At 48.1% G+C, this 27,253-nt stretch overlaps 2 protein-coding genes and 1 long non-coding RNA gene across 3 annotated transcripts; 2 read left to right on the top strand and 1 right to left on the bottom strand.

Annotated features, from left to right (window-relative positions):
- Positions 1-32: 32 nt before the first annotated feature.
- TUBA1B (tubulin alpha 1b) lies at positions 33-3,483 on the top strand. The gene is made up of 4 exons (XM_078449893.2): positions 33-156; positions 1,535-1,757; positions 1,901-2,049; positions 2,320-3,483. The coding sequence occupies exons 1-4, from the start codon at positions 154-156 to the stop codon at positions 3,298-3,300; spliced, it is 1,356 nt and encodes a 451-aa protein (XP_078306019.1). The 5' UTR covers positions 33-153; the 3' UTR covers positions 3,301-3,483.
- A 10,056-nt stretch (positions 3,484-13,539) lies between these two features.
- LOC132694435 (uncharacterized) lies at positions 13,540-14,443 on the bottom strand. Its single transcript, XR_009617304.3, has 2 exons — positions 14,245-14,443; positions 13,540-13,947 (listed from the first exon to the last, which is right to left on the bottom strand). It is a non-coding gene; the product is annotated as an uncharacterized LOC132694435 (long non-coding RNA).
- A 156-nt stretch (positions 14,444-14,599) lies between these two features.
- LMBR1L (limb development membrane protein 1 like) lies at positions 14,600-26,913 on the top strand. The gene is made up of 17 exons (XM_060657743.3): positions 14,600-14,941; positions 18,132-18,216; positions 19,255-19,288; positions 20,306-20,445; positions 20,634-20,737; positions 21,301-21,427; positions 21,982-22,050; positions 22,191-22,255; positions 22,579-22,651; positions 22,743-22,826; positions 22,921-22,997; positions 23,540-23,617; positions 23,767-23,840; positions 24,063-24,153; positions 24,259-24,325; positions 25,948-26,109; positions 26,312-26,913. Exons 1-17 carry the CDS (start codon positions 14,870-14,872, stop codon positions 26,377-26,379), a joined length of 1,470 nt encoding a protein of 489 aa, XP_060513726.3. The 5' UTR covers positions 14,600-14,869; the 3' UTR covers positions 26,380-26,913.
- The last annotated feature ends 340 nt before the right edge of the window (positions 26,914-27,253 follow it).

The following is a 27,253-nucleotide window of genomic DNA, read 5'->3' as shown; positions in this document are numbered from 1 at the left end:
TGCCCGCCCGCCCCTCCCCGGACCGCTACTTAAGTGGCTCCGGCACCGCCCCCGCTTCAGTGCGTTACTTACCTCGACTCTTAGCTTGTCGGGGACGGTAACCAGGACCCGGTGTCTGCTCCTGTCGCCTACGCCTGCTAACCCTTAGCCATCATGGTGAGTGGACCACTCGCGGCGCCGCCCTCGCTCTGGAAAAGCGGGAAAAGCCAGCCCGGCGGTCTCGGACGGCCTTTTAGCCAGAGATCAGCGCAGCGCTCCTCGTTTTGGAGGGCGAAAAGCGAGGCGAGGGTGGGAGTAGTGAGAACGGCTGGGGCATGGAAGGGGGGGCGCATTTTCTTCTCTGTCTTTGGGAGGGGATGGCGGAGCCCCAGCTCCCCAGACCGTGGTTGGGGCTCTCAATTAGCCCTTACCTCCGGGGTGCAGTGACCCGAGACCCTACAGTCCTTTCCCGCGCGTTCCCATCCCCCCTTCCTTCCCCGGCCTTTGGCGGGAGCGCGCGCGGGCTCCACGCCCTCACTTCCTCCTTAGCGAGAAGAGCGGAGGCGGGAAGGAGCCGGAATACAAAAGCGCACGCGCGACCGTTACCTTCCCGCCAGGGAGCGGCGGGAGACCGCCCCTGCAGTCTGCGCGTGCGCGCTGGGGCCCTGCGCGTCCGCCACTGTAGGGCGTGTCGTCTGTTAGCCTGAATTTTTTTTTGTTTTTTAACGAAAGAAAAGCTACATGTGGAGAATCCTCCGTGTTAGTGTGCTGCAGTACGCCAGCGTATTAGGATAATTCGCTCCCAACAGCTTCTAGACTCCCATCTGTCCCTTGACCTATGTTAGGAATGCGTGTAGGAGCAGCTGGTGGCGGTGAGGGATTTTGAGAGAATGGAAATCGGATCTTGGTCCAGATCTGGGCTGCTGATAATCCCCTGCTGCGCCCTGACTGATGTGGGGGTGCTAGGCTAAGCCTAGCGCCCGGGGAGCAGAAGATGGTTGGCCGAGGTAGCACCTCAGCAGACGTGGCCGCTGCGTGTCTGCAGCTGCGCGGTCCCGCTGGCCGCAGGCGGGCGCGGGCGCGCGCGCACACACCCTGAATTGCTCATTCATCCTGTGCCGCAAAACCCCGCCCTTTGTCCCTGTGGCGAGACATTTCCTCTGCACTGTTCTGGCCACGTGCTTCCTGTGATGGTAGCTGCCCGGAAATCTGGCCGCCTAGTCTAAAATGGAATTCTGAAGCCTGAGCACTGGATGAATGGCCTCCCCCCTATCTTGGTGCTCCAAAGGAGAAAGCTGTGACTAAGCTTTCTTGGTCTGGAACGAGGCCTTCCCAATTTACAGGGTGAAAAGAAATACATTAAAAGCAATGCCGATTAAAAAGTGTAGTGATTGTCTCCTAGAAAAGATGTTACATTTTAACTAGTTTTAGAAGGGGAAATTTGTAAGATTGATTACTTAAGTTATTTTGTTCTGCTTCACAGTCACTACTAGATTAGTTTAATGCTGATTTTTTTTTTCTTTTTTTTTTTTTTTTTTAACCTACTTTTCCACAGCGTGAGTGCATCTCCATCCACGTTGGCCAGGCTGGTGTTCAGATCGGCAATGCCTGCTGGGAGCTCTATTGCCTGGAACACGGCATCCAGCCCGATGGCCAGATGCCAAGTGACAAGACCATTGGGGGAGGAGATGACTCCTTCAACACCTTCTTCAGTGAGACGGGCGCTGGCAAGCATGTGCCCAGGGCAGTGTTTGTAGACCTGGAACCCACAGTCATTGGTGAGTTGGCCTCAGTAACCCAAGGGAGATCTCAGGGCTCTTGAGACAGGAGGTCTGTCGTGAGGGCTCCATTGACACCCTGGGGTTGGGCAGGCGTGTGCAGGTTGTGAGTGACGGGTGGCTGCTTTGTTTTTCTCTTCCAGATGAAGTTCGCACTGGCACCTACCGCCAGCTCTTCCATCCCGAGCAGCTCATCACAGGCAAGGAAGATGCTGCCAATAACTATGCCCGAGGGCACTACACCATCGGCAAGGAGATCATCGACCTTGTCTTGGACCGAATTCGGAAACTGGTATGTTTGTTCTCCAGAATAAAGTAAATAATGACCCTAAGGAAGACATTTGAAATACGATCTTTTCTTTTCAAACACAGAATAGAAATATAATGGAGTGAGGACAACTGGTAAATTATTCCTTGATAGGGTTTTTAAATTTTCAACTGCAACATGATTTATTTGGTGTCATTTTATAAACGTCAATGAAGATATTTTAAGTGAAGAAATGCTTTGTAATTCTGGGAAGGTCTATTATAATCTGTCTTGTCTGTTCCTTTTTTCTAACAGGCCGACCAGTGCACAGGTCTTCAGGGCTTCTTGGTTTTCCACAGCTTTGGAGGGGGAACTGGTTCCGGGTTCACCTCCCTGCTGATGGAACGTCTCTCTGTCGATTATGGCAAGAAGTCCAAGCTGGAGTTCTCCATTTACCCAGCCCCCCAGGTTTCCACTGCTGTCGTTGAGCCCTACAACTCCATCCTCACTACCCACACCACCCTGGAGCACTCTGATTGTGCCTTCATGGTAGACAACGAGGCCATCTATGACATCTGTCGTAGAAACCTTGATATCGAACGCCCAACCTACACTAACCTTAACCGCCTTATTAGCCAGATTGTGTCTTCCATCACTGCTTCCCTCAGATTTGATGGAGCTCTGAATGTGGATCTGACAGAATTCCAGACCAACCTGGTGCCCTATCCCCGCATCCACTTCCCTCTGGCCACATATGCCCCTGTCATCTCTGCTGAGAAAGCCTACCATGAACAGCTTTCTGTAGCAGAGATCACCAATGCGTGCTTTGAGCCAGCCAACCAGATGGTGAAATGCGACCCTCGCCATGGTAAATACATGGCTTGCTGCCTGTTGTACCGTGGTGATGTGGTTCCCAAAGATGTCAATGCTGCCATTGCCACCATCAAGACCAAGCGCAGCATCCAGTTCGTGGACTGGTGCCCCACTGGCTTCAAAGTTGGCATTAATTACCAGCCTCCCACTGTGGTACCTGGTGGAGACCTGGCCAAAGTACAGCGAGCTGTGTGCATGCTGAGCAACACCACAGCCATTGCTGAGGCCTGGGCTCGCCTGGACCACAAGTTTGACCTGATGTATGCCAAGCGTGCCTTTGTTCACTGGTATGTGGGTGAGGGCATGGAGGAAGGAGAGTTTTCTGAGGCCCGTGAGGACATGGCTGCCCTTGAGAAGGATTATGAGGAGGTTGGTGTGGATTCTGTTGAAGGAGAGGGTGAAGAGGAAGGAGAGGAATACTAATTAACCATTCCTTTCAACCCTGCAGCATGTCACACTCAGAACTTAAGCTTCAACATTAGCTGACAGGCATTAAAGCTTCTGGTTAGATTGTCTTCACTTTTAACTGTGACCATGTCTTACTTTTCCATGTGTACCTGTCAGATTTTTGCATCATGTCTCAAAGTAAAGGCTTTATGAAAGGAAGTTTGACTTCTGTGCTTCTTCTAAATTGCTTTCTCCAATTCAAGATGTACTACCACTCATCTACATCTGGAAGATAGTCTGCAACAGGGTTGTAATACCAAGGATCCATCCAGCTTTCTGTGTAGCTGCCTGTATGGGGAAAAGAGCACACTGGACTGGAAAAGCAGGAGAGCTAGATTTTGACACTGATGTGTTAATACCACCTCAGTTTCAGAACGCAGGTCAAAGCAGGTTTAGGAAAAATTAACCTTTGTACAACAAAATGGCTGGCTAGATGAACATTTGACCACAAGGAGGTGAAAGCTGTTTCTAGCCCTATCCTATTGGGAGGGAGGAGTGGCAGGATCAGAATTACTGGTGATAAAAATCCTACCATAGGGGAAAACCAAATGAGGCATGGGTATAGGAAAAACAAAGCTATGGATGTTTGCAAGAGCAGTGCTTTAGGAGACAGTGAAGTGGCAACATTGTTCAGGTTAGGATAGGGTTAATAATTTACAGTACTTAGTGTAGCATACATTTTTTTTAAGTTTATTTGCAGGGGCCGGGGTAGGAGTGAAGGGGCAGGGACAGGAGAGAGTCCTAAGTAGGCTCAGCAGAGCCCCACACAGCTTTAACTCAAAAACAGATCATGCCTTAAGCCAAATTCAAGACTCCAATACAACCAACTGAGCCACCCAAGTGCCCCAACATACTGTACATTCTTTCAAGTATATAGTTTGGCTGCATTTAAATGACTATGGAGAAGACAGGCAAACAGGATGCAGATAGAGGGTTTAACCTAAGAGAAAACATTTGAAATTCAGGAAGTATAGGGACTATTAAGGTTGGCTGGAGATGTTGATCCTTGGTTTAAAGAGTAGGGAATACCAAAAATTTTCCAGTTTTTTCCCTACAAATTTACAAAATAGTTCTCTACTCCTGAAAGAAATGATCTGATTTGTCACATATTTCTGAGAGAAAGCTCTCTTGGGTGGCACTGTAGACTGATAACACAAATGCAGCCACCACAGGTCTCGGGAAGGCAAATGCCAGGGCCTTAATGTACCATGAGGAACCCTAAACTGAATTAGTGACCAAATGGGGATTGAAGGTTTTGAGTTAGTGCTGAACTCACAAAGGAAGTCGGTTATGTGAGCCATCTGAAGACCCTCTGAAATATCCCTCTCTGTTCTTTTCTGCAAAACAAGAAGGAAAAGTAGTTAGGCCAGAGCCTGGGAAACAGCAACAAATCAATGCGGAGAAGAGTTTGCTCTTCAGGAAGACGGCCTGGATGGCCTAAAATCAGGGAAGTAAGCACACATTCCATAGAGCGTGTGCAGTGGTGCCTTTTCAGAGACCTGAGGCACAAGGCAGGTACAGGATAAAGCCAGAGTTTCAACTGCATCTGTTCTGTTTTGAATGGGTTTTGTGTGTGTGTTGGAGATGGGGGGTTTATATTTTTAAGAAAATTAAAAATCTAGGAGCCTGGGTGGCTCAGTCAGTTAGGCATCCGACTCTTGACGTTGGCTCATGTCATGATCTCATGGTTTCATGAGTTTGAGCCCCACGTCAGGCTCTGTGCTAACAGCGTGGGCCTGCTTGGGATTCTCTCTTTCTCTCCCTCTCTCTCTGCCACTCTTCCATTCACCCTGTCTCTGTCTCTCTCAAAATAAGTAAAAAAACAAAAAATTTTGATAAAAAATGTTAAAAAAGAAAAAAATCTGTAATAAACCAAAATGCTAAGATGACAAGCTGGTAGTAGGTATGTAGTTGTTTGCAGTTTTATCTATTGCCACATAACAAATTGCCCCAAAACTTTGTGGTTTAAAATAATATATGTGTATTACTTCAGGCCGTTTCTGAGGGTCAGGAATTCGGTGGTGGTTTAGCTGGTGTAATTCTGTCTCTGGATTTCTCATATAAGGTTGTAGTCAAGATGTTGACTGAGGCTGCAGTTCCCTGAATGCTTCATTGGGACTGGAAGATTTACTTTCCAAGGTGGTTCACCTGCCCGTCTTGCAAGTTGGTGCTGGTTGTTGGCAGGTGGCCTTAGTTCTTTCACCAGATGGACCTCTCTCCAACAGGGCTGCTTGAGTGTCTTTAGGACATGGGAACAGGCTTCCCCCAGAATGGGTGATCCAAGAGAGGACAAGTTGGAAACTGCAGTGTTAGGGACTTAACCTTGCAACTCACACTCTCATTTCTACAATATCCTATTTGTTACATGTCAGTCCTGTTCAGTGGGGGAGAAAACTGCACATTGACAAGAGAGAAGAATCAGTGGGAGTTACATACAAACCCCTAAATCTTAACGTCTCTATAGTATAGAACAATACCACTTATCCTTTTTTTCCCTGTATGGTTGATATATTTGATTTTTTAAAAGGGAGGAAGCTTGGGGTGCCTGGCTGCTGTAGTTGGAGGAGCATGTGACTCCTGATCTCAGGGTTGTGAGTTCAAGCCCCGTGTTAGGTGTAGAGATCACTTAAAAATAAAATCTTGGGGCATTTGGGTGGCTCAGTTAAGTGCCTGACTCTTGATATCAGCTCAGGTCTTGATCTCAGGAACAAGCCCCACGTTGGGCTCCATGCTCAGCATTGAGCCTGCTTAAGATTCTCTCCCATCCTCGGGGCGCCTGGGTGGCTCAGTCGGTTAAGCGGCCGACTTCAGCTCAGGTCACCATCTCGCGGTCTGTGAGTTTGAGCCCCGCATCGGGCTCTGTGCTGACAGCACAGAGCCTGGAGCCTGTTTCGGATTCTGTGTCTCCCTCTCTCTCTGACCTTCCCCTGTTCATGCTCTGTCTCTCTCTGTCTCAAAAATAAATAAACGTTAATAAAAATTAAAAAAAAAAGAAAAAAAGATTCTCTCCCATCCTCTCCTGCCCTTCCCCCACTCTCGTGTGCACTCTCTCAAAAAAAATTTTTTTTAATAAGGAATAATAATTGGAACACCTGGGTGGCTGAGTCGGTTAAGCTTCTGACTTCAGCTCAGGTCATGATCTCAGTTTGTGAGTTTGAGCCCCTTGGTGGACTCTGCACTGCCAGCACGGAGCCTGCTTCAGATCCTCTCTCTCTCTCTCTCTCTCTGCCCCTCTCTCTCTGTCTCAAAAATAAACATTTTTAAAAGAAAATTTAAAAATTTTTAAATTTTAAAATAAATAAAAAGGAGGAAACCTCTACTTTAGAGAGAAGAGATTTTCCATTTTCTACAGTTCAAGCTCAAATTTTTTTTTGTTGTCTTAATTTAAGCTAGCCTTTAGAAGAAACACCTCCTATCTACATTCCTCCTGAACTATCCAATCCTCTTTATACTCTAATTATTTGGTTACTGATCCAACTGGCTTCTTGAGTTCAGTATTCCCTGTCCCTTCTGTTCCCAATCGTCTTATATGTCGAAATGATGATTAGTAGTTACAAGTACTCAAAACCTTTGGTGACATGAAGTACCAAGTGGGAGACTGGGGGAGGGAGGCAGGGGGGATGCCTATAATGAAGTGCCAAGGCAGCCAGGAAATGCCATCAAGTATTCCTTTGGGGGGCACTGGGGTCTGATTATCTATATCTCTGCCCTGGCAGCAAGCACAATGCCTGGCCATGATTATGGCCCATGGAATGCTCTAATGGAAGTAAAAATAAAGACTGTTTATTTCCCCCCTAGGACAGATACTTTATTATTCTATTCATTATCAACATTAAACCCAAGGGGTTTGTAAAATGTATTCATTCTGTTTCCAGGCCCAGGTCTCTTTAAGCATCTCCTGAGGAGTTGACTTTCAGGGTAGAAAGGACTGGGAAACAGACTGAGACACTTGACTTTTTGTTCTGTCATTAGTCAGGGTCTCTTAACCTTCTAGGCCTATTTTCCCTTTTGCACTACAGATTCCCATTCTTCCTTTCTCAGAAGAGGGTGGTGAATAGTACAATCGCATCTGGAAGGACTTGAAGTTTAGAGATGTGCATCTAAGCTTAGAAGGTGAGGGGCAAGGTACCCAGGACTTGACAGCTCAACTCAGTGAGATGCCAAAGCCACTGGCAAAGGAAAATGAGCAATCTACTTAGAAAAGAAAGAGACATAAGTAAAACCCAAGAAGGGTTTACTTAGAGATGGTAAGGATGATGATGATGATAACAATAATCATAATGATCATTCACCTTAACTACATGAAGGCTTTCAATTTATACCCACCCACCTTTTTTTTTAAACACCAGCATGCTTAAATACCTTCACAACGCAGTATCCTTAGCCACTTTGAGGTGACCTTAAAATGAGAGGAGCCCAGTGCCTCATTTTCCTTTCTCTTTTTTTTTTTCTTTTTCTTTTTCCAAATAACAGATATCATTGGCAGAGAAGAAGGGAAGTGATACCAGCCCTCTGATCAGCCTGGCCTGGTAGGACCAGAGGCCTTAAATTGCCCGCCAAAACATCAGAAGGAATAGGAGTCTTTCAGCCCTATTGTACCTTTCAGATTAAGAGACTTGAATGAGAGAGAAGAGAAAAGGGCATTTTCCCTTTCCAATCCAACAAATTCCTGGCAAATTCCTGAATGCCCTGCAGATGGCACCACTGACAACAAGTTCTCTGCCCAGAAGAGCTGAGCTCACATTTGTGAACTCTGCCCTGTCACCTTGGACCTGAGCATAAAAGATACGTAATAAACAGGAAGTGACTGACTTGGCATCCCTGGCTTGTCATTTTTTGTTCTGTCGCTTCCTAGAGGCAGCTGGGCCTCGTGCTAGCCCTTATGAATCAGGCAGCCACAGGATTTAGGAACTCCCCATACCCCAGCTCTTAACTTCAGTTCCTGCCTCGAGGGTACTCTCCAGGGTTGGATAGATATAAAAACATGGCCTTGGGGTCAACATGTAGTAAGGGAGACTGCCAGATCAATCTGAACTCATTACTGACACAAAGTCAATAACTACCTGATGATATAGAAATTATCATGTAGATACTGATCATTGTGTTGTGAGGCCCAGCTACTTCCTCTCTGCCATCTGGTCCATAAACCAAAATAAATGTCTTTCCCCACCCATCCCTCAGCTGACCAACCCATGTCCCAAGTGACAGCTTGCTATATGTTACTATGTCCAACTGTGATGGAATCAGGCTCATCATCTCATTCCTGCCTGGGACCTTCACTCTTCCCTCTACCTATCATAACTTTTCCAACCATAACTGCCCCCACCTCTTTGTCTAGTTAACTCATACTCTTCCTTTGATGATGGAAACTTAAGTGTTACCTCTTCAAGGACTTAAAGATTAGGTTAGGGTAGGTCAGATTTCCCATTATACATCTGAATAGAACCTTCTACTTTTCTCTTAAAGCATTGATCACATTTTGGAATTATATACTTATTTGTGTGATTATTTATTTAATTAGTATATTTTTCCCCTATCAGATTTTATAAGCTCTACATCTGTTGTGCTTACCACTATATTGCCAGTATCTAGCTTGGTGCTTAGTGCATGAATGGCACTCAACAAATATTTCAAGAATTAATTTGGGGTTGGGGCGCCTGGGTGGCTCAGTCGGTTAAGCGGCCGACTTCAGCTCAGGTCACGATCTCGCGGTCCGTGAGTTCGAGCCCCGCGTCGGGCTCTGGGCTGATGGCTCAGAGCCTGGAGCCTGCTTCCGATTCTGTGTCTCCCTCTCTCTCTGCCCCTCCCCCGTTCATGCTCTGTCTCTCTCTGTCTCAAAAATAAATAAAACGTTAAAAAAAATTAAAAAAAAAAAAGAATTAACTTGGGGCAAGAACAAAGATTCAAATTTTTAACTCTGAAAGCTAGAGATGACTGTCCCTCCACTGCCTTCCCTCCCCACCTCCCCCTTTCCCAGGCCCAAAGACGCCTCTGGAAGACACCACTGTAGATAGTGACATTAAATGGAGGTGGAAGGGAAAGCTGTTCTAAAGACTCTTCGTAAATAGATCTCTTAACTCCCTCTGGCCCAGCTCGAGTGTCTTATGATACTAGCATGCAGGAGCTTCTACTCGCTCACACTGACCAAATTAACATGTGCCAGGGGCCAAAGTGTGACCCAGCTGTCAAAACGGGCTGGTGTCACCTTAGATATTCCATCTATACATCAGTATGCAAAACTAGGCAGGGGAGCATTCCCACCATCCTCTTCACTGGGTACCCTGCTATGCAAACTGTTTGTCCAGTACTGGGAACCTCAAAGAGGATACAGACAGGCAAGAAAGTTCCCTCTAAGAGGTGAGTGGAATGCTAAGGAGTCTTGGGTAGAGGAGTTCAGAGAACTGAGGATGTTTAGATTAGAAAAGAGAAACCCAATGAAGATCTGCTGTCCAGAAATGGCAGCAGCCTTATTCCTCAAAACCCTGGAGGGCACAGAAAAGGATGGGGGAAAATATTGCAGCTTACTTTCTAATAATTAGCTAGGACAAACAATGAGCCACTATGTCATCCATGTTGTGAATGGCAAACAGGGAGAAAGAACTAAAGATTTCTAAGATCTCTTTCCATCCCCAGAATCCAGGATTTCACAAAGTTTCCTGCTATCTCTCAGCCAATCTTTCATTATGACTGTTTTCTCAAATATTTTTGGAGAGGTCAGAGATGAGTAGGGACAAAGGAACAGAATCTCTTAAAACATGTTTCTTAAACTCTTCCTCTAACGCCTGCCAACAAGTTCTCAGACCAGTGAGGACTTACCTAAAAGGAACTTCTGGTTTTCTGGCTTCCCTGGTACCTTAGATAGGAGGGCAATCCCAAAGCTGCTAGTCCATTTCTAGGAACTGGTGCAATTTCCATCAGAGAAAGGAGGAGGTTTACAGCCTTAGCTTGGGCTGTTATAACAAATGCCGTAGACGAGATGGCTTAACAAACTTTTATTTTTCATAGTTCTGGAGGCTGGGAAGTCTAAGAATTGGTGTCTGGTGAGGGCACCCTCCCTGGCTTGCCTACTTGCTATGTCCTCACAGGTCAGAGAGAGAAAGCTCTAGTCTCTTTCTCTTCTTATAAGGACACTAATTACATCAAGGGAGCTGTATTTCATTTACACATAATTACCTCTCAAAGGCCCCACCTCCTAATACCATGACATCAGTGGATTAGGGTCTAACAAAAGAATTTATTTTTGAGGTAAAATTGACTAACATTAATTTGGGACATGTAAAAACAAAATTCACGCAAAATATCATAGTCTATAGCATTTTCACCTCAGAGCTGGATGAAATCTTCCTGAAGTCCCAGGAAGTCCTGGGAATAAAATCACCCTGAAGGTAGCAAGATTTTTTTCTGTACTTACGGTGTTCTCTCTGGGAAAATTAGGACATCCAGGTAAGCAAAGAGAAAATGAAGATCACTCATAACGTGGAAATTTTCTTGTTTAAAGAAAAGGGTAGCTTTTCCAAATCCCCCTCTCTGCCTCTCTCCTGCCCCAGTCACCTTGGGGAGCAGATATCTCTGGTCTTCTGTCTGTGCCTCTCAAGATGCAGCTCAGCAATAAGTCTTCATCATTTGGAAGGTCAAAGGTGGCCTCAGATGTGGGGGGGGGGGGACACTTCCCAGGGTTCTTGAGGGTACTGAAATTCAAGTTTTAGCTTTTTTAAAAAAATTTTTCAAACATTTATTCATTTTTGAAAGACAGAGAGACAGAGCACAAATGGGGGAGGGATAGAGAGAGAGGGAGACACAGACTCTGAAGCAGGCTCCAGTCTCTGAGCTGTCAGCACAGAGCCTGAGGCAGGGCCCAAACTCACAGACCACGAGATCATGACCTGAGCCAAAGTCGGCTGCTTAACTGACTGAGCCACCCAGGCGCCCCTCAAGTTTTAGCTTTCTATTACACTGAATATCTAAGCAGTATAGTAATGAAGAGACTACAGAAGTGGGGGGTATATCCACAAAGAGGCAACAGCAGAACATCCAGAAAAAGGGAAGCTTTGGAATCAGACAGGCTGAGTTCAAACCCTAACTCAACCCTTACTATAGTTGGCCCTTGTACAAGTTAATCTCTTTAAACTGATTCCTCATCCATAAAAGAATAAAGTCTATTTTTAGGGTCCTTTTGTCACTGAATAATCTATGAAAAGTATCTATTAATGTTTAGCACTTAGTGGAGGCTCAATGTGGATTAGTTCTCTTCCTTGTTATGCTTGAAGAAGTTGAAATTAACTCTCCATAATTAGTTACCCCTTCTCTACTAAGAATGGGTAACTAATCTCATAGGCAGATCAAATCCATTAACACTGAGTGTTTACTATGAGAACTGCACTGAAGTTGGACAGAAAAGGATGCATCAGAAGCCAAATACAGGTTTCCAACTGTTTCCTTCCAACTTGAAGGAAAGAGGAAAGGAGAAAAGATATAAGTGCAGGTAAATTTAAACAATACAAAAGATTTAAATAATAGCTCAAGATAAGGTTATAAAATAGTGCATATATGCCTAATTGTTCACTGAACTAGATAGCTGAAATGATACAGACAAAAATCCCTTCAGGAAAGAATGGAAGAAAAGACATTACATTATTGGCAAGTTGAGCCTTGGAAGTAGATAGGATTTGGACACAGTGAGATTTGGTAAGTTTAAAAAGATATTAGGGAGTGTCTTTTTGCATAGTTTTCTGAGTGGTAACTCAGTAATCTTGGAATCTCTTGCCAATTCTAAATATAGGCAGTGAAAAGACAGTTATTGGCTTCCAATGGATTTGTAAACAAGGGCTCAAAGACTTGTGAGCAAATAAATCAGATTTCCCCTGGGCTTGAAACCACTTTCTCTAGGAATTATTCTAGATTCTCTCTATTCTGAGCTTGTCTTCTACCATGCAGTTCCAAGTTGATATGTTTATTGATATTTTGCCTTTTAAAGTTCACTTCAGTTGTACATATCTGTACATTCTAGAAGGTGATAAATCTCTAAGCAGAATCTATGTCAACCAGCTGTTGTAAGAATCAGATTTAATAGTCTGTGGCTTGGGTGATGTCACAGCACATTGTAAACTGCAAAGGACGGTGAACATTAGATTTTTAGATTTAGAAGCAATCTGAAGGGTGTTCTAGTTTTGCAAACAAGATTAAATATAGTCCAGGATGACAGTGCTAGAACTAGAACCCAGGTCTTCTGATTATTAGCAATGCCTGCCATCTTTTCTCAATACATTTGTTAATATTTGAGTGTCTGCATGTATTAGGTACCTGGCTAAGGGCTAAGGAAATAACTACATTCAAGACAAATGATTCTTCCCCTTTACAAGCCTACATGGAGGACAGGACAAACAAATACAAACAAATCAAGCTATGACCATTTGTTATAAATAATATCACAAAATTAGTTTGCTTTAGATAAGTGAGGGAAGACTCCTCTGGACAATTATCATTTAAGCTCAAACCTGAGATTTAAATCAGCCAGAACTGAATAAGGAAGGAGGAGGGGAAGAGGAGAGCCTTCTGGGCAGAGGCAACATCAAATACAGAGCCCTAAGGAAGAAAAGAGCTTGACAATGTCCACCAGGAGTTGACCAAAGGCTGGGGTTAAGATGGTACCAAGTTGAAGCAGTAGAGAGGGGTTAGCTCATAGGTTACGACCTCAAATGCACAGCTGGGCTGACAATGTAAGTGGAAACACTGGTGAGGTGTTAGCGCTTCTCCAAGTGATAAAGACTGTGAAAGACCAGAGCACATCCTGCCCCATCTATAGGGTCATATGTCCTTGTTGCCCAGTTCTGCCAGATCTTCTATTTAAGAGACAGAAATCTAAATTCTTAAGGTGTCCTGATTTTTATAAGTTTGTTCAAATTTGTTTAAAAAAAAAAAAACACTGTAAGCCAAACAAAACACAATATGGTTATCCCGAAAACACGCTCAATAGCCCAAGCCACATCCCTGTGCTCACTTTTCCTTCCTTGCAGCAGATCCCAGGACCCAACCAGCGATCTTCATCTGTTGGTAACTACCCCCTCTTCCCACTGATGTTCTCTCCACCCTAAGCTTAGTTGCTAAGAGGGAAATCAACTCCTTAGCTCCTCTCATTATCTTGCTGTCACCAAAGACAGATGTGTGTGTGTGTGTGTGTGTGTGTACACACATATATATTTGGCATGTACACATATATACAAGTACATTAATTTTATTTCCCAAGATCCTACTGCAAATCACTGGGCAAACAAAGAAGGGACAAAAATGACTTGCTCCAGAGAAGTTAACCAGGGTACAGAATTCAGCTGTTAATTCTGGCCCCTGACTTTTGCTCAGATAGTAACTGGATGCAGACTAGACCGTTACAATCAGGCTCTTTTTCTTCAGTGGGGGGTTTTTGCAAAACTCAACCCTTCTTTTGAGTTTCCCTTCTCCAATTTAGAGGATGAGTTCAACTCCATGAAGGTGGAACTTCCCAAACAGTGCATATTCCAAGGTGGCAGGAAGAGAACTGGCATTCCTTAACTGTGTGACCTTGGGCACGTGACAACCTCTCACCGTTTTCTAATCTCTAAAGTGCTAATCACACCGTCCTCTGAGGGTCTGTTGTGATGTAAAAATGAGATAGAAGTCTGTAAGGTGAGTGGCACATAGCAGGTGGTCAGCTAACATTTGACTCAGTCCCATTAAGCAATGATCCCGTGGGCATTTCCTCACAAAGTTTCAGAAGATATTTCTGTGGTTCTCTATGCAGTTTTCTTCACTATTTGCTCCAGCACACACTAGGCCTCCCACAAAAGTTACTGAGTGAAAACTCCTGGCTGCGGAGGGGCCCCACCCCAACATAAACACTTTTTCGGAAAATGCTGCTACAGGCCTTGGGTTACTGGGCTGCGGTACCTTTCAGAACCCCCATGGCGCTCTCCCATCCTGCCTGGCTGGCCTGGTCCAAATGGGTCATTTAACCACGGTCAAATTCAAATCTTGGTTGCTCGGGCAGTGCGAGAAGAGACCTCTCTGAACAGCAGGAGCTGAAGGAGACAGTTGTTTAGTTTTAGAACTGGCACTGTTAGGGCCCCAAAGATCCCGCCTCTTTCCACGGGGCGAGCCTATCAGCGTTCCTTTGGCGATGAGCGGCAGCTCCTTAGGAGCCAATGAACTCAGCTCGCTGGAAGAAACTGCCCACCCCTTGTGTCGTCAGTTGGTCTCCAGTAAGATAGAACCAGCACCTGCGCTTCCTCGTAGCAGGCTTGTTGGCGGGTGTTTGCGTTAAAGTTAACTGAGGCCGGACCTTAAAGGGGAGGGAGCAGAGGGGGCCAGGGCCCTTTAAAACCAGGCGCCTGGTGCCTGCCCCTTTAAGGCGTCCGGACGACTGAATCTGAGCTCCAGATTATCCCGAGTTTCCGTCGCAGGCTGCGAGGAAAGGCTCCTTGGCTGGGTCCGGGTGCGTGGCGGCGGCGGCTTCATCCCCGCTCGTCCTCCCCGGGCCCGGAGACACCCCCGCCCCAGTCATGCTGAGCAGAGTATGGAAGCAGCTGACTACGAAGTGCTATCCGTGCGAGAGCAGCTATTCCACGAGAGGGTTCGCGAGTGCATTGTGAGTACGGGACCCGGGCAAGAAGGGTAGGACCAAGAGGGGGAGAAGCACGGGTGTCGCGGGAGAGGGAGAAGTTCGGGTTGGAGTGCGACCACCTAGGCTCAGAGCCAGGTCCAGGGGCGAGCGACCAAGGGCCCCGGCCTGACAGAAGGAAGGACCGGTGCTCCGGCTGGTGAACCCCCAGATCGGATCAGTAGGGTAGCTGCGCGGTAAACAAAGCCGCGGGTCGGTTTCCGTTCCTCCCCTCTACACGCCCCTCCCCCCGCCCGCCCTCCTGCCTCCCCCCACCCCTGCTGGGGTTCAGGGCGTGGGCCTGCAAGGCTAGTGAGTTTTATCTTCGTAGTCGGATAGTCTGAGAGGGATGGCTTTAATTGAGGGAGGGCTTGTTCGCATTACCCGCAAACTCCACTGATGTTTCACGAAAAGGCGGACGTCCAAACGCTGAACTAGATTCCAAGAAAAACTTGGGAGGTGTAGGGGTGGCTTGTCAGAGGAACAGGGGACTTTGATGGGTCTCCCACTTCGGAAGAAAGGACTCTTGCTGGGAGGGATTCTGTGTAGAGATGGAGAACAATTAAGTTTTCCCCTTCTTTTCCTTCTCATTGGTGTTTGTTAGAAACCCCCACAAGCGTAGGTTCCTAGCTCTCTGGCCACGCCGGGATTTCCCCTGTGAATGTCCCTCTCCCTCCCCAGTGCTCCAGAGAGCCGCAGGCTGCGTTCCCTACTCCCTCACTGCCACCTAGAGCAACAGCTGAACCTGCCACACTGTGATGGACGCCTCACTCCTGGGCCCCAGGGGACACCGGTGGCACTTAGGGAGCTGCATCTTCCTCAGGCCTGCTTTCAATTCTCATTCCTCCTCTATCTCCTTCCTCAGACTTCCCGAGAGTAGCCCTCACCCCCAGATACTAAATAGAAAGCAAAAAGGGAAGGTCTGGAAGAACAGAAGCCTTAATGAGAAGGGAGACCCACTGATGGGGTCATCCTTTATTTTTCACAATCTGCCCTGGGCAGCCTCAGACTGGAGGAGAGGTAAAGTGAGCCATGACATAACTAGGTCTGCTCTTATCTGTGAGGACTGAAAAATAGGGAATGTATCAGTCCACGTGTGGAACTCCAGATCAGCTTTCCTTGGGTGATCCTTAGTGGATAGTCCCACGTGGTGAGGTTGGGCATATTGTGGAGACACGCCAGGCCTTGAAACAGTGTAGGGATAGAGGCCCACATTCCTAGAGAATGGGGAGGGATGAGACCTTGGACAGAGAAGCAGCCTGCTAAATATCTCCCCCACTCTTTAGTACTGTTAGCTGAGGACATCAGTGCTAGCCAAGGGCAGCCCGAAGGCTTCTCGTGCCTCCCCCACCTGGCTCCCATGCACTGCTCTAGAGAATGACCTAGCTTCTGCTGGAACTGCGTGGAACTCCAGCCTGACCTTTTGAGCCCTCCCACCTTCCTGGCTGTTACGCAAGCCCAAGGGCAGAGAGAGCACTAGGCAGTAGAAATCTTCAGTACAATCTGAGTAACTCATTCTACTCAGCTTCCCTAATATTAAAAGCTAAAATTTTATTCTAGATCCATTGCTCTCCTTGGGTCTCTTTGACTTCTTCCTTCCTTGTATAGGTCACTGTATGCAGATTCCCTGTAGGGTCAGCTCCTCTTGGGAACCGGAGGACCCATGAGACTGATCCTGCTTTCTTTGCTTACTTTAAATGCAATTAACATCTCATGGTGCCTGGTTGGCTCAGTGGGAAGAATGTGTAGCTCTTTTTGTTTTTAAGTTTATTTATTTTGCGAGAGACAGAGACAGTGCAAGTGGGGGAGGGGCAGAGAGAGAGGGACAGAGAGAGAGAGAGAGAGAGAGAGAGAGAATCCCAAGCAGGCTTCTCACGGCCAGTGCATAGCCCCATGTGGGGCTTGAACCCACAAAGCCATGAGCTCATGACCTGAGCCAAAACCAAGATTCAGAGGCTTAATTGGCTGAGCCATCCAGATGCCTCAGAAGAGTATGTAACTCTTAATTTCGGAGTTATGAGTTCAAGCCCCACATTGGGTGTAGAGATTACTTAAATAAATTAATTTTAAAAAATGCAATAACATCTCTTCTCAAGACTCTAGCACTGATTGCAGAGCCAAGCTGACCAGTGGCTCCTTCCCTGGACAGCAGCAGATTACTTGGGGTACGGTAGGGATGCATGCATGTGCAGAGTTACCTGGCCAAGTCCTGCCATAACTGGTGATTGGAGGGCCAGTTGCCCAGGGGCACTGAGAGGCCTGGCTCCGGAGCTGGAAGTCACTTGAAGTAGGGACCAGGAATTAACAGCCTTTAAAGGGGCTGATGTGAGCCCTGGGTGTTGTATGTAAGCAATGAACCACAGGAATCTACCCCAAAAACCAAGAGCACACTTTACACACTGTATGTTAGCCAATTTGACAATAAATTATATTATAAATAAATACATACATACATACAGAGGAAAAAAATAAAATGATTATAAAAGAAAAAATAAGTAAAAAATCAAAATAAAAAAACAAAGCGGGGGGGGGTGATGTGGTTCTAGAAATGTAGATTTTAGATGTTGGGCCTCAACTAAGGTCTATTCTGAGGGACAGGGGATTAAATGAGGCTCTAGTTTAGCCCAGAGCAGATCTGATCTTTCAGGGCCCCTGAATAAACACAGAGTAGAAATCCTGAAGTAGTTTAGGAACATGATTCCTACTTATTCTCTCCTGGAGCTTGGGCCAAAGTGGCAGCAGTGGAAGTGGAAGAGGGAGGAAGAGTGAAGTATCAGGACAATGCAGGCATCCCCTTCTTCCCTGAAAGCTGCTATTCTTTCCAGTAATGTACTAGGAGTAAATTCCCTCTGGTTCTGTGGCCCATTTCAGGCATGTGTGTACGTGGATCTCTAGGAGTTTTCTCTGCCCATTTACCAACCAGGGTTCAGCTGAAGCTATTTTCTCCCAGACAAAACTTCATAGGGCTGGACGTAGTACTGTCCCCCCATCCCCTTTCTGGTGCTTCTTAGAGGCCCCTGGGGCCCTGACCAGAAGAAAGTACTGGGGAGAAAAATGGAACCCCGGGAAGTATGGTGCCTTGTTTTGGGAAAGTGACCCCATAGAATTAACAGGCCACAGGGGCTGTGGAATATGCTGGGGATTAGAGTTTCTCATCCCAGCTCACACTCTGCCACAGATCTCAACACTTCTGTTTGCGACACTCTACATTCTCTGCCACATCGCCCTGACCCACTTTAAGAAGCCTGCTGAGTTCACCACAGGTACGTGACTCTCCTCCCTCCTGCCTGTCCTCTGCCAGGGATCCTGTTGCCATGGGGCCATCCTCAGGGGAATGGGCCTATGGTGCCTGCTGGGAAAGGAGGGTCAACTGTTTCGGAGCCTTTGCCTGTTCTGCTTCCCTTCCACAGGCAGGGGCAAGGTGGTATAGTGGAAAGTCTAGACAGAAGGGTCTGCAACTGATAAAGCCACTGGGCAAGTCATGTAACTTTTCTGACATTCAGTTCCATCCCCTACAAAACAGGCCTAATAGTCTCTTACCAGCTCATTGACATTGTGTGGACCAATGTCCACACATTGTGTAGCCCTCTGTGAACCTAAAATGGGTATTATGGCGAGTGTTACCATGGGTACAATCTGTTCTCTCCACTAGTGCATCCACACCCAGTAACAGAGACCTGCTGACCACTGGGACCCCAGGACCTGGTGAAGGTGGACTTTCTCTTTATAGAGAGTCTAAGTGTGCTCAGATTGGAGCTTTCCTTCCCGTAGGCATTGTGCGATTCGGGTGACACACTTGCCCCAGTTCCCTCCACCTGCCTGTCCGGATCATCCTGTCCAGGCCCTAGCCTTTCCTTCCCTCCAGAAGGCTTCATGAGCCCCCACCCTAGAAGACAGTTACTCCTCAGTGTAATGCTCCTGAGGGCTTTCTCTGTGACTCTCCCCTCCCCCTCCCCTGTTTTCCCTTTGCTTAATCCAGCCACTGATGTAACCAGCCTTACAGACCAGTTGTTTCTTACGTGTTCAGCTTGCAAAGAGGAACCTGCAATGAGAGATTGTGGGGAGGGAGGGAAGTGAGAGAATTTCTGGCCTGTATTCTCTCTGCCTGGGACCACAGATCTTAAAGCTGCCACCTTGGCTAGAGAATAGGTTGTGGGTTCATAGTGTGGACTCTGCCAGAGCCTCCTGTCCAGCTCTGCCTCCGGATAGGGAGGGGGTGGCAGGGCCCACTGCAGCACAGATGGTTCCCAGAGCTACCCACTGATGTCCTACCTCTTCCCCTTGCCCCCCCTCTCTCGTAGTGGATGATGAAGATGCCACAGTCAACAAGATTGCGTAAGTGTTGCTGCCTCAGCACCTGGCACCAGGAACCTTTAGAAGCTGGGATCTAGTGAGACTCCTGGAGCCAGGGGGAGAGTGAGGTGTTGTACAATGAAGAGAGGGCTTCTGCTTCCACTCCATTTCTGGCTTCTTCCGGCTTCACCCCACCCTGGAGACGCTTGGAAAAGCTGTTGTTCCTGTCTTCCTGGTTAGGCCAGGAGTTTCTGGGAGCCTCTTGGCCAGGGACTGTGATCTGGGGCCTGAGTCACCGGAAGTGGTTCCAGCTTGGCTTCACCTCCCAGTGGCCATCAGGGAGGGAGTACTGTGGGGATGTAAACCAATGGAAATAGAGCAGGGGATGTGGAAGGTGGAACCGCCAAGGGCAGGGCATGCTTGGTTCTGAGAGGATAACCCTTGCTCCAGGCTGTTATTATTCACCAGCACATATAGGGAAAATAGAGAGATGACCCCTCCAGGTCAACAGTTTAGAGGAAGGCAACCTTCCCCTCTTGGTGGACCAACTAGATAAAAAAGTATCTCTTTTCAGCTGAGGCAGTCCTGGACACAGGCCTTGGCTATCAAGCTGGGTTTCAGCTCCTTATTTTCCTTTGCCTAGTGCCTTCATGCAGGGCATAGCCATATGGGGTGACCCTGCTCTTATTTGGGCTGGAGAAGGCAAGCTCAGAAATCTACATCTCTGAGCAGAGAAGAGAAGAGAAGACAAGCCCCTTAGCTTGGCATACCTGCCATACCCAGCAGGCATGTGTAGGAGGACCACATTCCTGGGGACAATCTGGGCAAGTGTCATGGCAGATGACGTGAATGCCTAAGGTGTTCCCATTCTTTGTGCCAAGGCTTCCTTGGAGGGGGTGTTCAGGGGGGCAGTGGTAGTGCCCTAGCTGGATGGCTCCTTCCCTCAGTCTGTCACTGCTACATGTAGTTCACAGGTGCCCATGGGGACAAATAGGGCTTCTTGGGCCAAGGGGAGTAAGTGCCCGAGCTAAGCAAGGGCACAACCCATTCTCTGCCCAGGCTCGAGCTCTGCACCTTTACCCTGGCGGTCGCCCTGGGTGCTGTCCTGCTCCTGCCCTTCTCCATTATCAGCAATGAGGTGCTGCTCTCACTGCCTCGCAACTACTATATCCAGTGGCTCAACGGCTCCCTCATCCATGGTACGTTGCTCCTGGTTGCAACTTGGGGTGGGGATAGGAAACAGGTATATTCAGACAGACACAGACAGCCTAGGCTAATTAGTTGTGTATCACCCCACCCTTGCCCCCTCCTCTGCCACATGATCAGTCCCCAATGGGTCATTCCCATTCCCCCACTGACCACCTCTGCTTTTCCTTTTTTGCTCTAGGCCTCTGGAACCTCGTTTTTCTCTTCTCTAACCTGTCCCTCATCTTCCTCATGCCCTTTGCATACTTCTTCACTGAGTCTGAGGGCTTTGCTGGCTCCAGAAAGGTGAGTGGGGTTATACCCAGGCAGGAAACAGAATTCCACTCAGATGGTTCAACTGAAGAGATTTTAACAAAGACTATTGGCAGAGGTTTAGTCAGAGTTAAGGGGACCCACAAGGAGTTTGAAGTGCTACTGGCAGCAGGAAGTCATTACCACCTCTAGGCCTATGAGAGCAAAGGGAAATAGTTTCTGGAACCCACTGATACTTGAAGCTGGAAGGTGCTTCACAGCCACTGCCAAAACCATAAAGCCAAAGGTAGGAGGAAACAAGAAATACCCTGATCCCTCTCTTCCTATTTTCCACTCTCCTGCCTGTTCTTCCCAGAGGGCAAAGAGCTTACGTGATGCAGCCCTCAGGGGTCAGCCTCCCAGGGCAAGGCAGGATAGAGAAGGTACCTGAGGAGGGGGTTCCAGATGAAGCCTATCCTGTATAATGAATGTCCCTAGATGTTCCCTGTCTCCTGAACCCAGTCCTCTCTGGTTTCCCCAGCCAGGCTGCCATCCCCAGTGTCTCCTACCTTCCCCTGATGTTGAACCTGACCCTCATCTGTTGTCTCCTCCTATAGGGTGTCCTGGGCCGGGTCTATGAGACGGTGGTGATGTTGATGCTCCTCACCCTCCTGGTGCTGGGCATGGTGTGGGTGGCCTCGGCCATTGTGGACAACAACAAGGCCAGCAGGGAGTCACTCTATGGTGAGAGAGCCAGCTTCCTCCCCACCCTCCAGGCTGCGTGACTCTGCAGTTGGCTGATGTTCCTCTGCCTGGAACAACTGTATCCCTCTAAGGTGGAGAAGGTTGGGACCATGTTTCTTAGACTGAAGTTTCAAACAGATGGACTTCAGGCCAAGTCCAATTTGCAGGAATGATCCATTGGACCCATGCAATGATTAAAAATATAAAGGGGTCAGTTGCTGAAATGTAAAAGTTGGGAGATTTCACATTAAATATCTAGATTTATGGCTTTTTCTGACAAGGTTGAGGATCCAGCCACACTAGACCCCAGGGACTGGGTGGGCCTAATAGCAGTTGTGTTCTTTAGATATGGCTTAAGACCTCCAGTTTGGTCCTATGACTTAGGACCCCGCTGCTTCTTCCTGTTCTGCTGGCACTAGGCCAGCTTTCCTCATTCGTATTACTTGCCTAACCCCTATAGGCTTGTATATGGTGTCCTTGCTAGTCTCTGAAGCTTGCTAGCCCTCAGGAAGCTGGAGGAGAGACGAGCTGACTTACTTCTTTTTTACCCTTAGACTTCTGGGAGTACTACCTCCCCTACCTCTACTCCTGCATCTCCTTTCTTGGGGTCCTGCTGCTCCTGGGTGAGTGTTCGGGGTCTTGGAGAGCATGGGTAAAGTCCATGGATCAGAGTAACCAGGATGGAAAGAGAGGGAATGGAAGGGTGGGTAGGGAAAGTGGTTGAGAGAAAGGTCTGGCAGGTAACTGGCTCCTGTCCCCACAGTGTGTACTCCACTAGGTCTCGCCCGCATGTTCTCAGTCACTGGGAAGCTACTGGTCAAGCCTCGGGTATGTAGTACTCTTTGCCCTTTGATTCCTGAAAAGCTGGGGCCAAACAGTGAGGCAGGCCTACAGTTGTGTGGTGCACACCTTGCAGAAGGTCCCAGCCTTTGCTGCCTTTGTGCCTCTCACTTCCATCATCTGGAGCTGGTCACCAGACATGCAAGGCAGAACACAGGCAGTTGGGAGGGACTAGATAAAGCCACTGGCTGCAGGGTGATGAATGAGGGTTAGGGGAAGGAATGAGACTATGGATCCTGGGATGAGCGGGGGTCTCCTGGGCCTTTGGGACCAGGGAACCTCTGACAGTTTCCCCTTTCCCCTCCCCTCAGCTGCTGGAAGACCTGGAGGAGCAGCTGTACTGTTCAGCCTTTGAGGAGGCAGCTTTAACCCGCAGGATTTGCAGTGAGTCATGGTTCTCCCCAGATGGGATGGTGGGCATGGTTTGGGCAGGGCCCTCAGGACTGGGGGGCAGCACCATCTTCTCTGCCCTCAGATCCCACCTCCTGCTGGCTGCATTTGGATATGGAGCTGCTGCACAGACAGGTCCTGGCTCTGCAGACACAGAGGGTCCTGCTGGGTACGTAGGTTGGTAGGGATTGATACCTATGTGTCCCCAAGGAAGGTAGCCCTTCATTCTAGGCCCTTGCTAACAGCTTTCCATCCCTGTACAGAGAAGCGGCGGAAGGCTTCAGCCTGGCAGCGGAACCTGGGCTACCCCCTGGCCATGCTGTGCTTACTGGTACTGACGGTAGGTATTCCGTTCCTGGTGGAGGTGAGGAATAGTAGGCTCTTGAGTACTTTAGGTCTTCTCAGGGAAGAGGGAGGAGATTCAGGGACCTGGTTATCTTCAATAATAGTAATTGCCTCTCACTGATTGCTACTTTGTGCCCTGCCCTGTACTGCGCACATCAGCCCCATTTTGTAGATGAAGAAACAGAAGCAAAGGGGTTTGCCTAAGGTCATACATGGCCACTGAGTAGTAGTCACATGGGTTTTCTCTGGGATGAAAATAGGGGTTGAACTCTAGTCCATCCCCTCACTTACCATGTTCTGGACTTGGAAATAAGTCTTATCAGTCTGGAGGAAGAGGTACATTTTTCTCTTTGACCAGAAAGGTGTGTCTTATAATACCCTCAAAGGTGCTCTGTTGCTCGCAACAGCCTTGAACAGTCCTACACAGCTAATGGGAAACTGAAAATGTTGGGCCAGAGTATCTGCTCTTAACATTCAGCTCTGAATACAGCTGTGGGCTGAGGCAGGAATGGAAGTCCATGACCTTGCTTCACACAGGGCCTCTCTGTGCTCATTGTGGCCATCCACATCCTGGAGCTGCTCATCGATGAGGCTGCCATGCCCCGAGGCATGCAGGTACTGGGCCACCCTCCCACCATATCTTTTGGGGAGAGCCTAAGAAAGGCTAGGGGTGAGAGACAGAAGCTGAGGCCAGAGTGAAGGCTGGGTGCTGGGTGGTGCTCCTGATAGGGAATACTCTATAGTGACACCACTCCTTCTCTCAGGATGCCTCCCTGGGCCAGGTCTCCTTCTCCAAGCTGGGCTCCTTTGGTGCCGTCATTCAGGTTGTACTCATTTTGTATCCTTCTGGAAGCCCACCATTGCCTCTGTTCACTGGACTTGTCTCCTGGGACTGTGGTGGGAAGGTGTGGTGGGAATGTTGGGGAAGAGGGCAAGTCTTCACCAACCTGGGGTTCAGAAAGAAGATTTACTTGAAAGGAGGGTTAGGGGAGAGGTCCATTTCCTTGGAGATGACGCTAATCCTTGGGAGCTGGCCAGTTCTTCCTTAACCCACTGGCAGTTACCTGATGATATCCTCAGTTGTGGGATTCTACAGCTCTCCACTCTTCCGGGGCCTGCGGCCCAGATGGCACGACACAGCCATGACGCAGGTAGCTGGGGGCGGGGTATAGTGGAAGCCTCCCGGGGGCATGCATGGGTGCTAGGTGCTAGCAGCTCTGCTACCCTCACCTCCCCTTTTCCTTACTCCCACCCAGATAATTGGGAACTGTGTCTGTCTCCTGGTCCTAAGCTCAGCACTTCCTGTCTTTTCTCGAACCCTGGGTAAGTAGCAAAAGGAGGTAAAGGAATTAATTGGTTTTTTCTGAGTACCTACTCATGCTAAGCTTATACTTTCTATACATGCTGTCTCTAATTCCCACAACAAACCTTCAAGGAGGTATTACCCCCATTATACAGATGGAGAAATTGAGGCCCTGTAAAATGCCTCTGTTGAGCTTCAGAGTAGTGTTGCTTCAAAGCTCATACTTCTCCCATTAGCTACATCCCATAGTCTCTCCCTTTTACTTCCATTTTTTGGTGGAGAAGCACCACTTTTCCCCAAATCTTCCTTTGGGCTGGATCCACTAATAAACATTCTCATTTTATAAAGACAAGAAACAGAGAAGCTAATTGACTTAGCGAGTTAGACAACTAGTTTGAAGCAAGGCCAAGTCAGGCTAGAACCCTTGTCTCTTTTTTATTATTATTATTATTATTATTATTATTATTATTATCAATGTTTATTTCTGAGAGAGAGAGACAGTGAGACCGAGCATGAGCAGGGAGGGGCAGAGAGAAGGAGGCTCCAGGCTCTAGGCTCTGAGCTGTCAGCACAGAACCCGACGTGGGGCTCAAACACACGAACTGCAAGATCATGACCTGAGCTGAAGTCAGATGCTTAATCGACTGAGCCACCCAGGGGCCCCAAGAACCCTTGTTTCTTAAACCCCAGTCCAGTGCTTTTCCCCACACACTGGGGCATCAGATAATACACTCAATCCTTCTCCCATCTTTAGAGCTATGATCTAGAATTACCTGGTAAGAAGTGTTCAAAAGTATAATAGTTCCCCCCAGGGTAGTATGGGAGTTGCATAGGTCATCCCCCCATCCATCATACCGTCATCCGTGTCTCCTAAATGATTTAGTATTTACATCAGTTCTGTTTGGTTCTTCAGTTCGTGTTGTCTCCATTACACCCTTTGTACTACTAATGCCATGGGGATTTAGTAGGACACTAGACTTGTGGCCCACTAGTTAATTCCTTACGTGGGTTGGATGCAGGTAAGAATATGTTTTTAGGTAGGAGAGGGCCCCAATATTTGGACTTATGATGACACTATTATGGTTATGGCTCAGTAAGTGTTTGAATAGTGCCTGGCATATATGTAGTGCCTTATGTGTGTTGTCCCATTTAATTCTCACAATCCCGTTATTTTCTGTATTTCTGATAGTTAAGGACACCGAGGCACAGAAATTTAAAGAATTTGATCCTGATCACACAATTAGCTAGGGGTGGAGTTTGGATATGAACCAAAACAGCTCTGAGCCTCCACACTGCTCTGTCCCCCAAAACACTGAGTGACCAGCTTTTAGGTGCCTGGCCCAGGAACAAGTAGCAGGCCCAGGGAGCTCCTAGGGACATGTGGAGCCAGAGGGGGGCCCCATTGGAGGAGAAGATGCCAAACTCTGGAAGGGAGGTTGGAGCAAGCCTAGCTGCTGACGTTTTCTTCAACATCCATGAACTCCCTCTGAGACAAGTTGAGAGTGGGAGTCATTAACGCATAGGGGAGTCCAACCTATGAATTGCAGTGTTGAGATGTGGCCACCAGGAGGCAGCAGAAAGCTGGGCTCTGAGCCAGGGAGGAGCTGGGGAGCCCACTCCCATCCTGGCCTTTGTACTTCAGGGCTCACTCGCTTTGACCTGCTGGGTGACTTTGGACGCTTCAACTGGCTGGGCAATTTCTACATCGTGTTCCTCTACAATGCAGCCTTCGCGGGCCTCACCACTCTCTGTCTGGTGAAGACCTTTACCGCAGCTGTGCGGGCAGAGCTGATCCGGGCCTTTGGTGAGAGGGAGTGTGGGGGCAGGCTAGTGGGGTGGTTGTGAGGTGGGGCCCTCTGGAACCATGATCACTCATGCAGGAGAGATGGCATGCTCTCTGCTTTGTTTGTAACGTGCCTCAGACACCCATTCTGTGGCTCGGTTTCCTTACCTCCAAGACTGGACCTATGTCCCGCTTTTGACCGCCCACCCTCCCTCTTCTCCAGGGCTGGACAGATTGCCTTTGCCTGTCTCCGGTTTCCCCCGGGCATCTAGGAAGACCCAGCACCAGTGACATCCAGCTGGGGGTGGGAGGGAGAAAACTGGACACTGCCATCTGCTGCCCAGGCCTGGAGGGGCGCCCAGGAGTGGGTGGACCTCAGGACCTGGAATCTGAGAGGGTGGGTGGTAGAGGGGAGCTGAGCTGTCTGCACTGTTGCATAATCTGAGCCAGAGTTTGGGACCAGGCCCCCCTGCTTTTCCAGATTTAACTGTGGGCCTCAGCATGGGATGGGGCTGGGTGACTGGGTCTGGCTCCTGGTCCCAAATCTGTTTACACATCAATCTGCCTCACTGCTGTTCAGGGCCATGCCCATAGCCATGTTTACATGATTTGATGTGCAATAGGGTAGGGTGGGTTCAGGGGAGGGACTGAGTTGGGCGCAGACTTGGGAGGCAGATTGTCTCCTTTGCCTCTGGCCCAGCAGAGCCTAAGCACTGTGCTATCCTGGAGGGGCTTTGGACCATCAGAGAGAGGAGGGCATAGGGAAGAAGAGACCACAACCATCAGCAATAAAGTTGATTCCAGGGTTTGCTTTGGTTTTTCAAATGGCCTGTCTCTGTCTCTGTGTCTGTTGAACAGCCTTATTCCCACCAGTTCTGAATCTACCAACTGAGAAAAACAGATATCCTGCCCACCATCCTTTCTCTTCCCCCTCCTTCTGCATTCTTAGTATCTTTTAGGGACTTGGGTCTAGTATTAGGCCATACAATTAAGCAGTGGGAAGCTCCTCCTCCCTTAGCCTTGCTTAAAGCTGACTGGTCCCTTGACTCTTTCTTGTTTTCGTGGTTTGTTTCTGGGCCTTGGTTATTGGGGGGTAAGTGAGCATGGGTGTAGAAATAGGGTAATTTCCCCCTATATGCACATGTCCTCAGCCCTGTCCTCCCTG

This window comes from Panthera onca, chromosome B4, assembly GCF_046562875.1.
Source record: "Panthera onca isolate mPanOnc1 chromosome B4, mPanOnc1 haplotype 2, whole genome shotgun sequence".
NCBI lineage: Eukaryota > Metazoa > Chordata > Mammalia > Carnivora > Felidae > Panthera > Panthera onca.
This window is presented reverse-complemented; position numbering and strand designations above follow the sequence as displayed.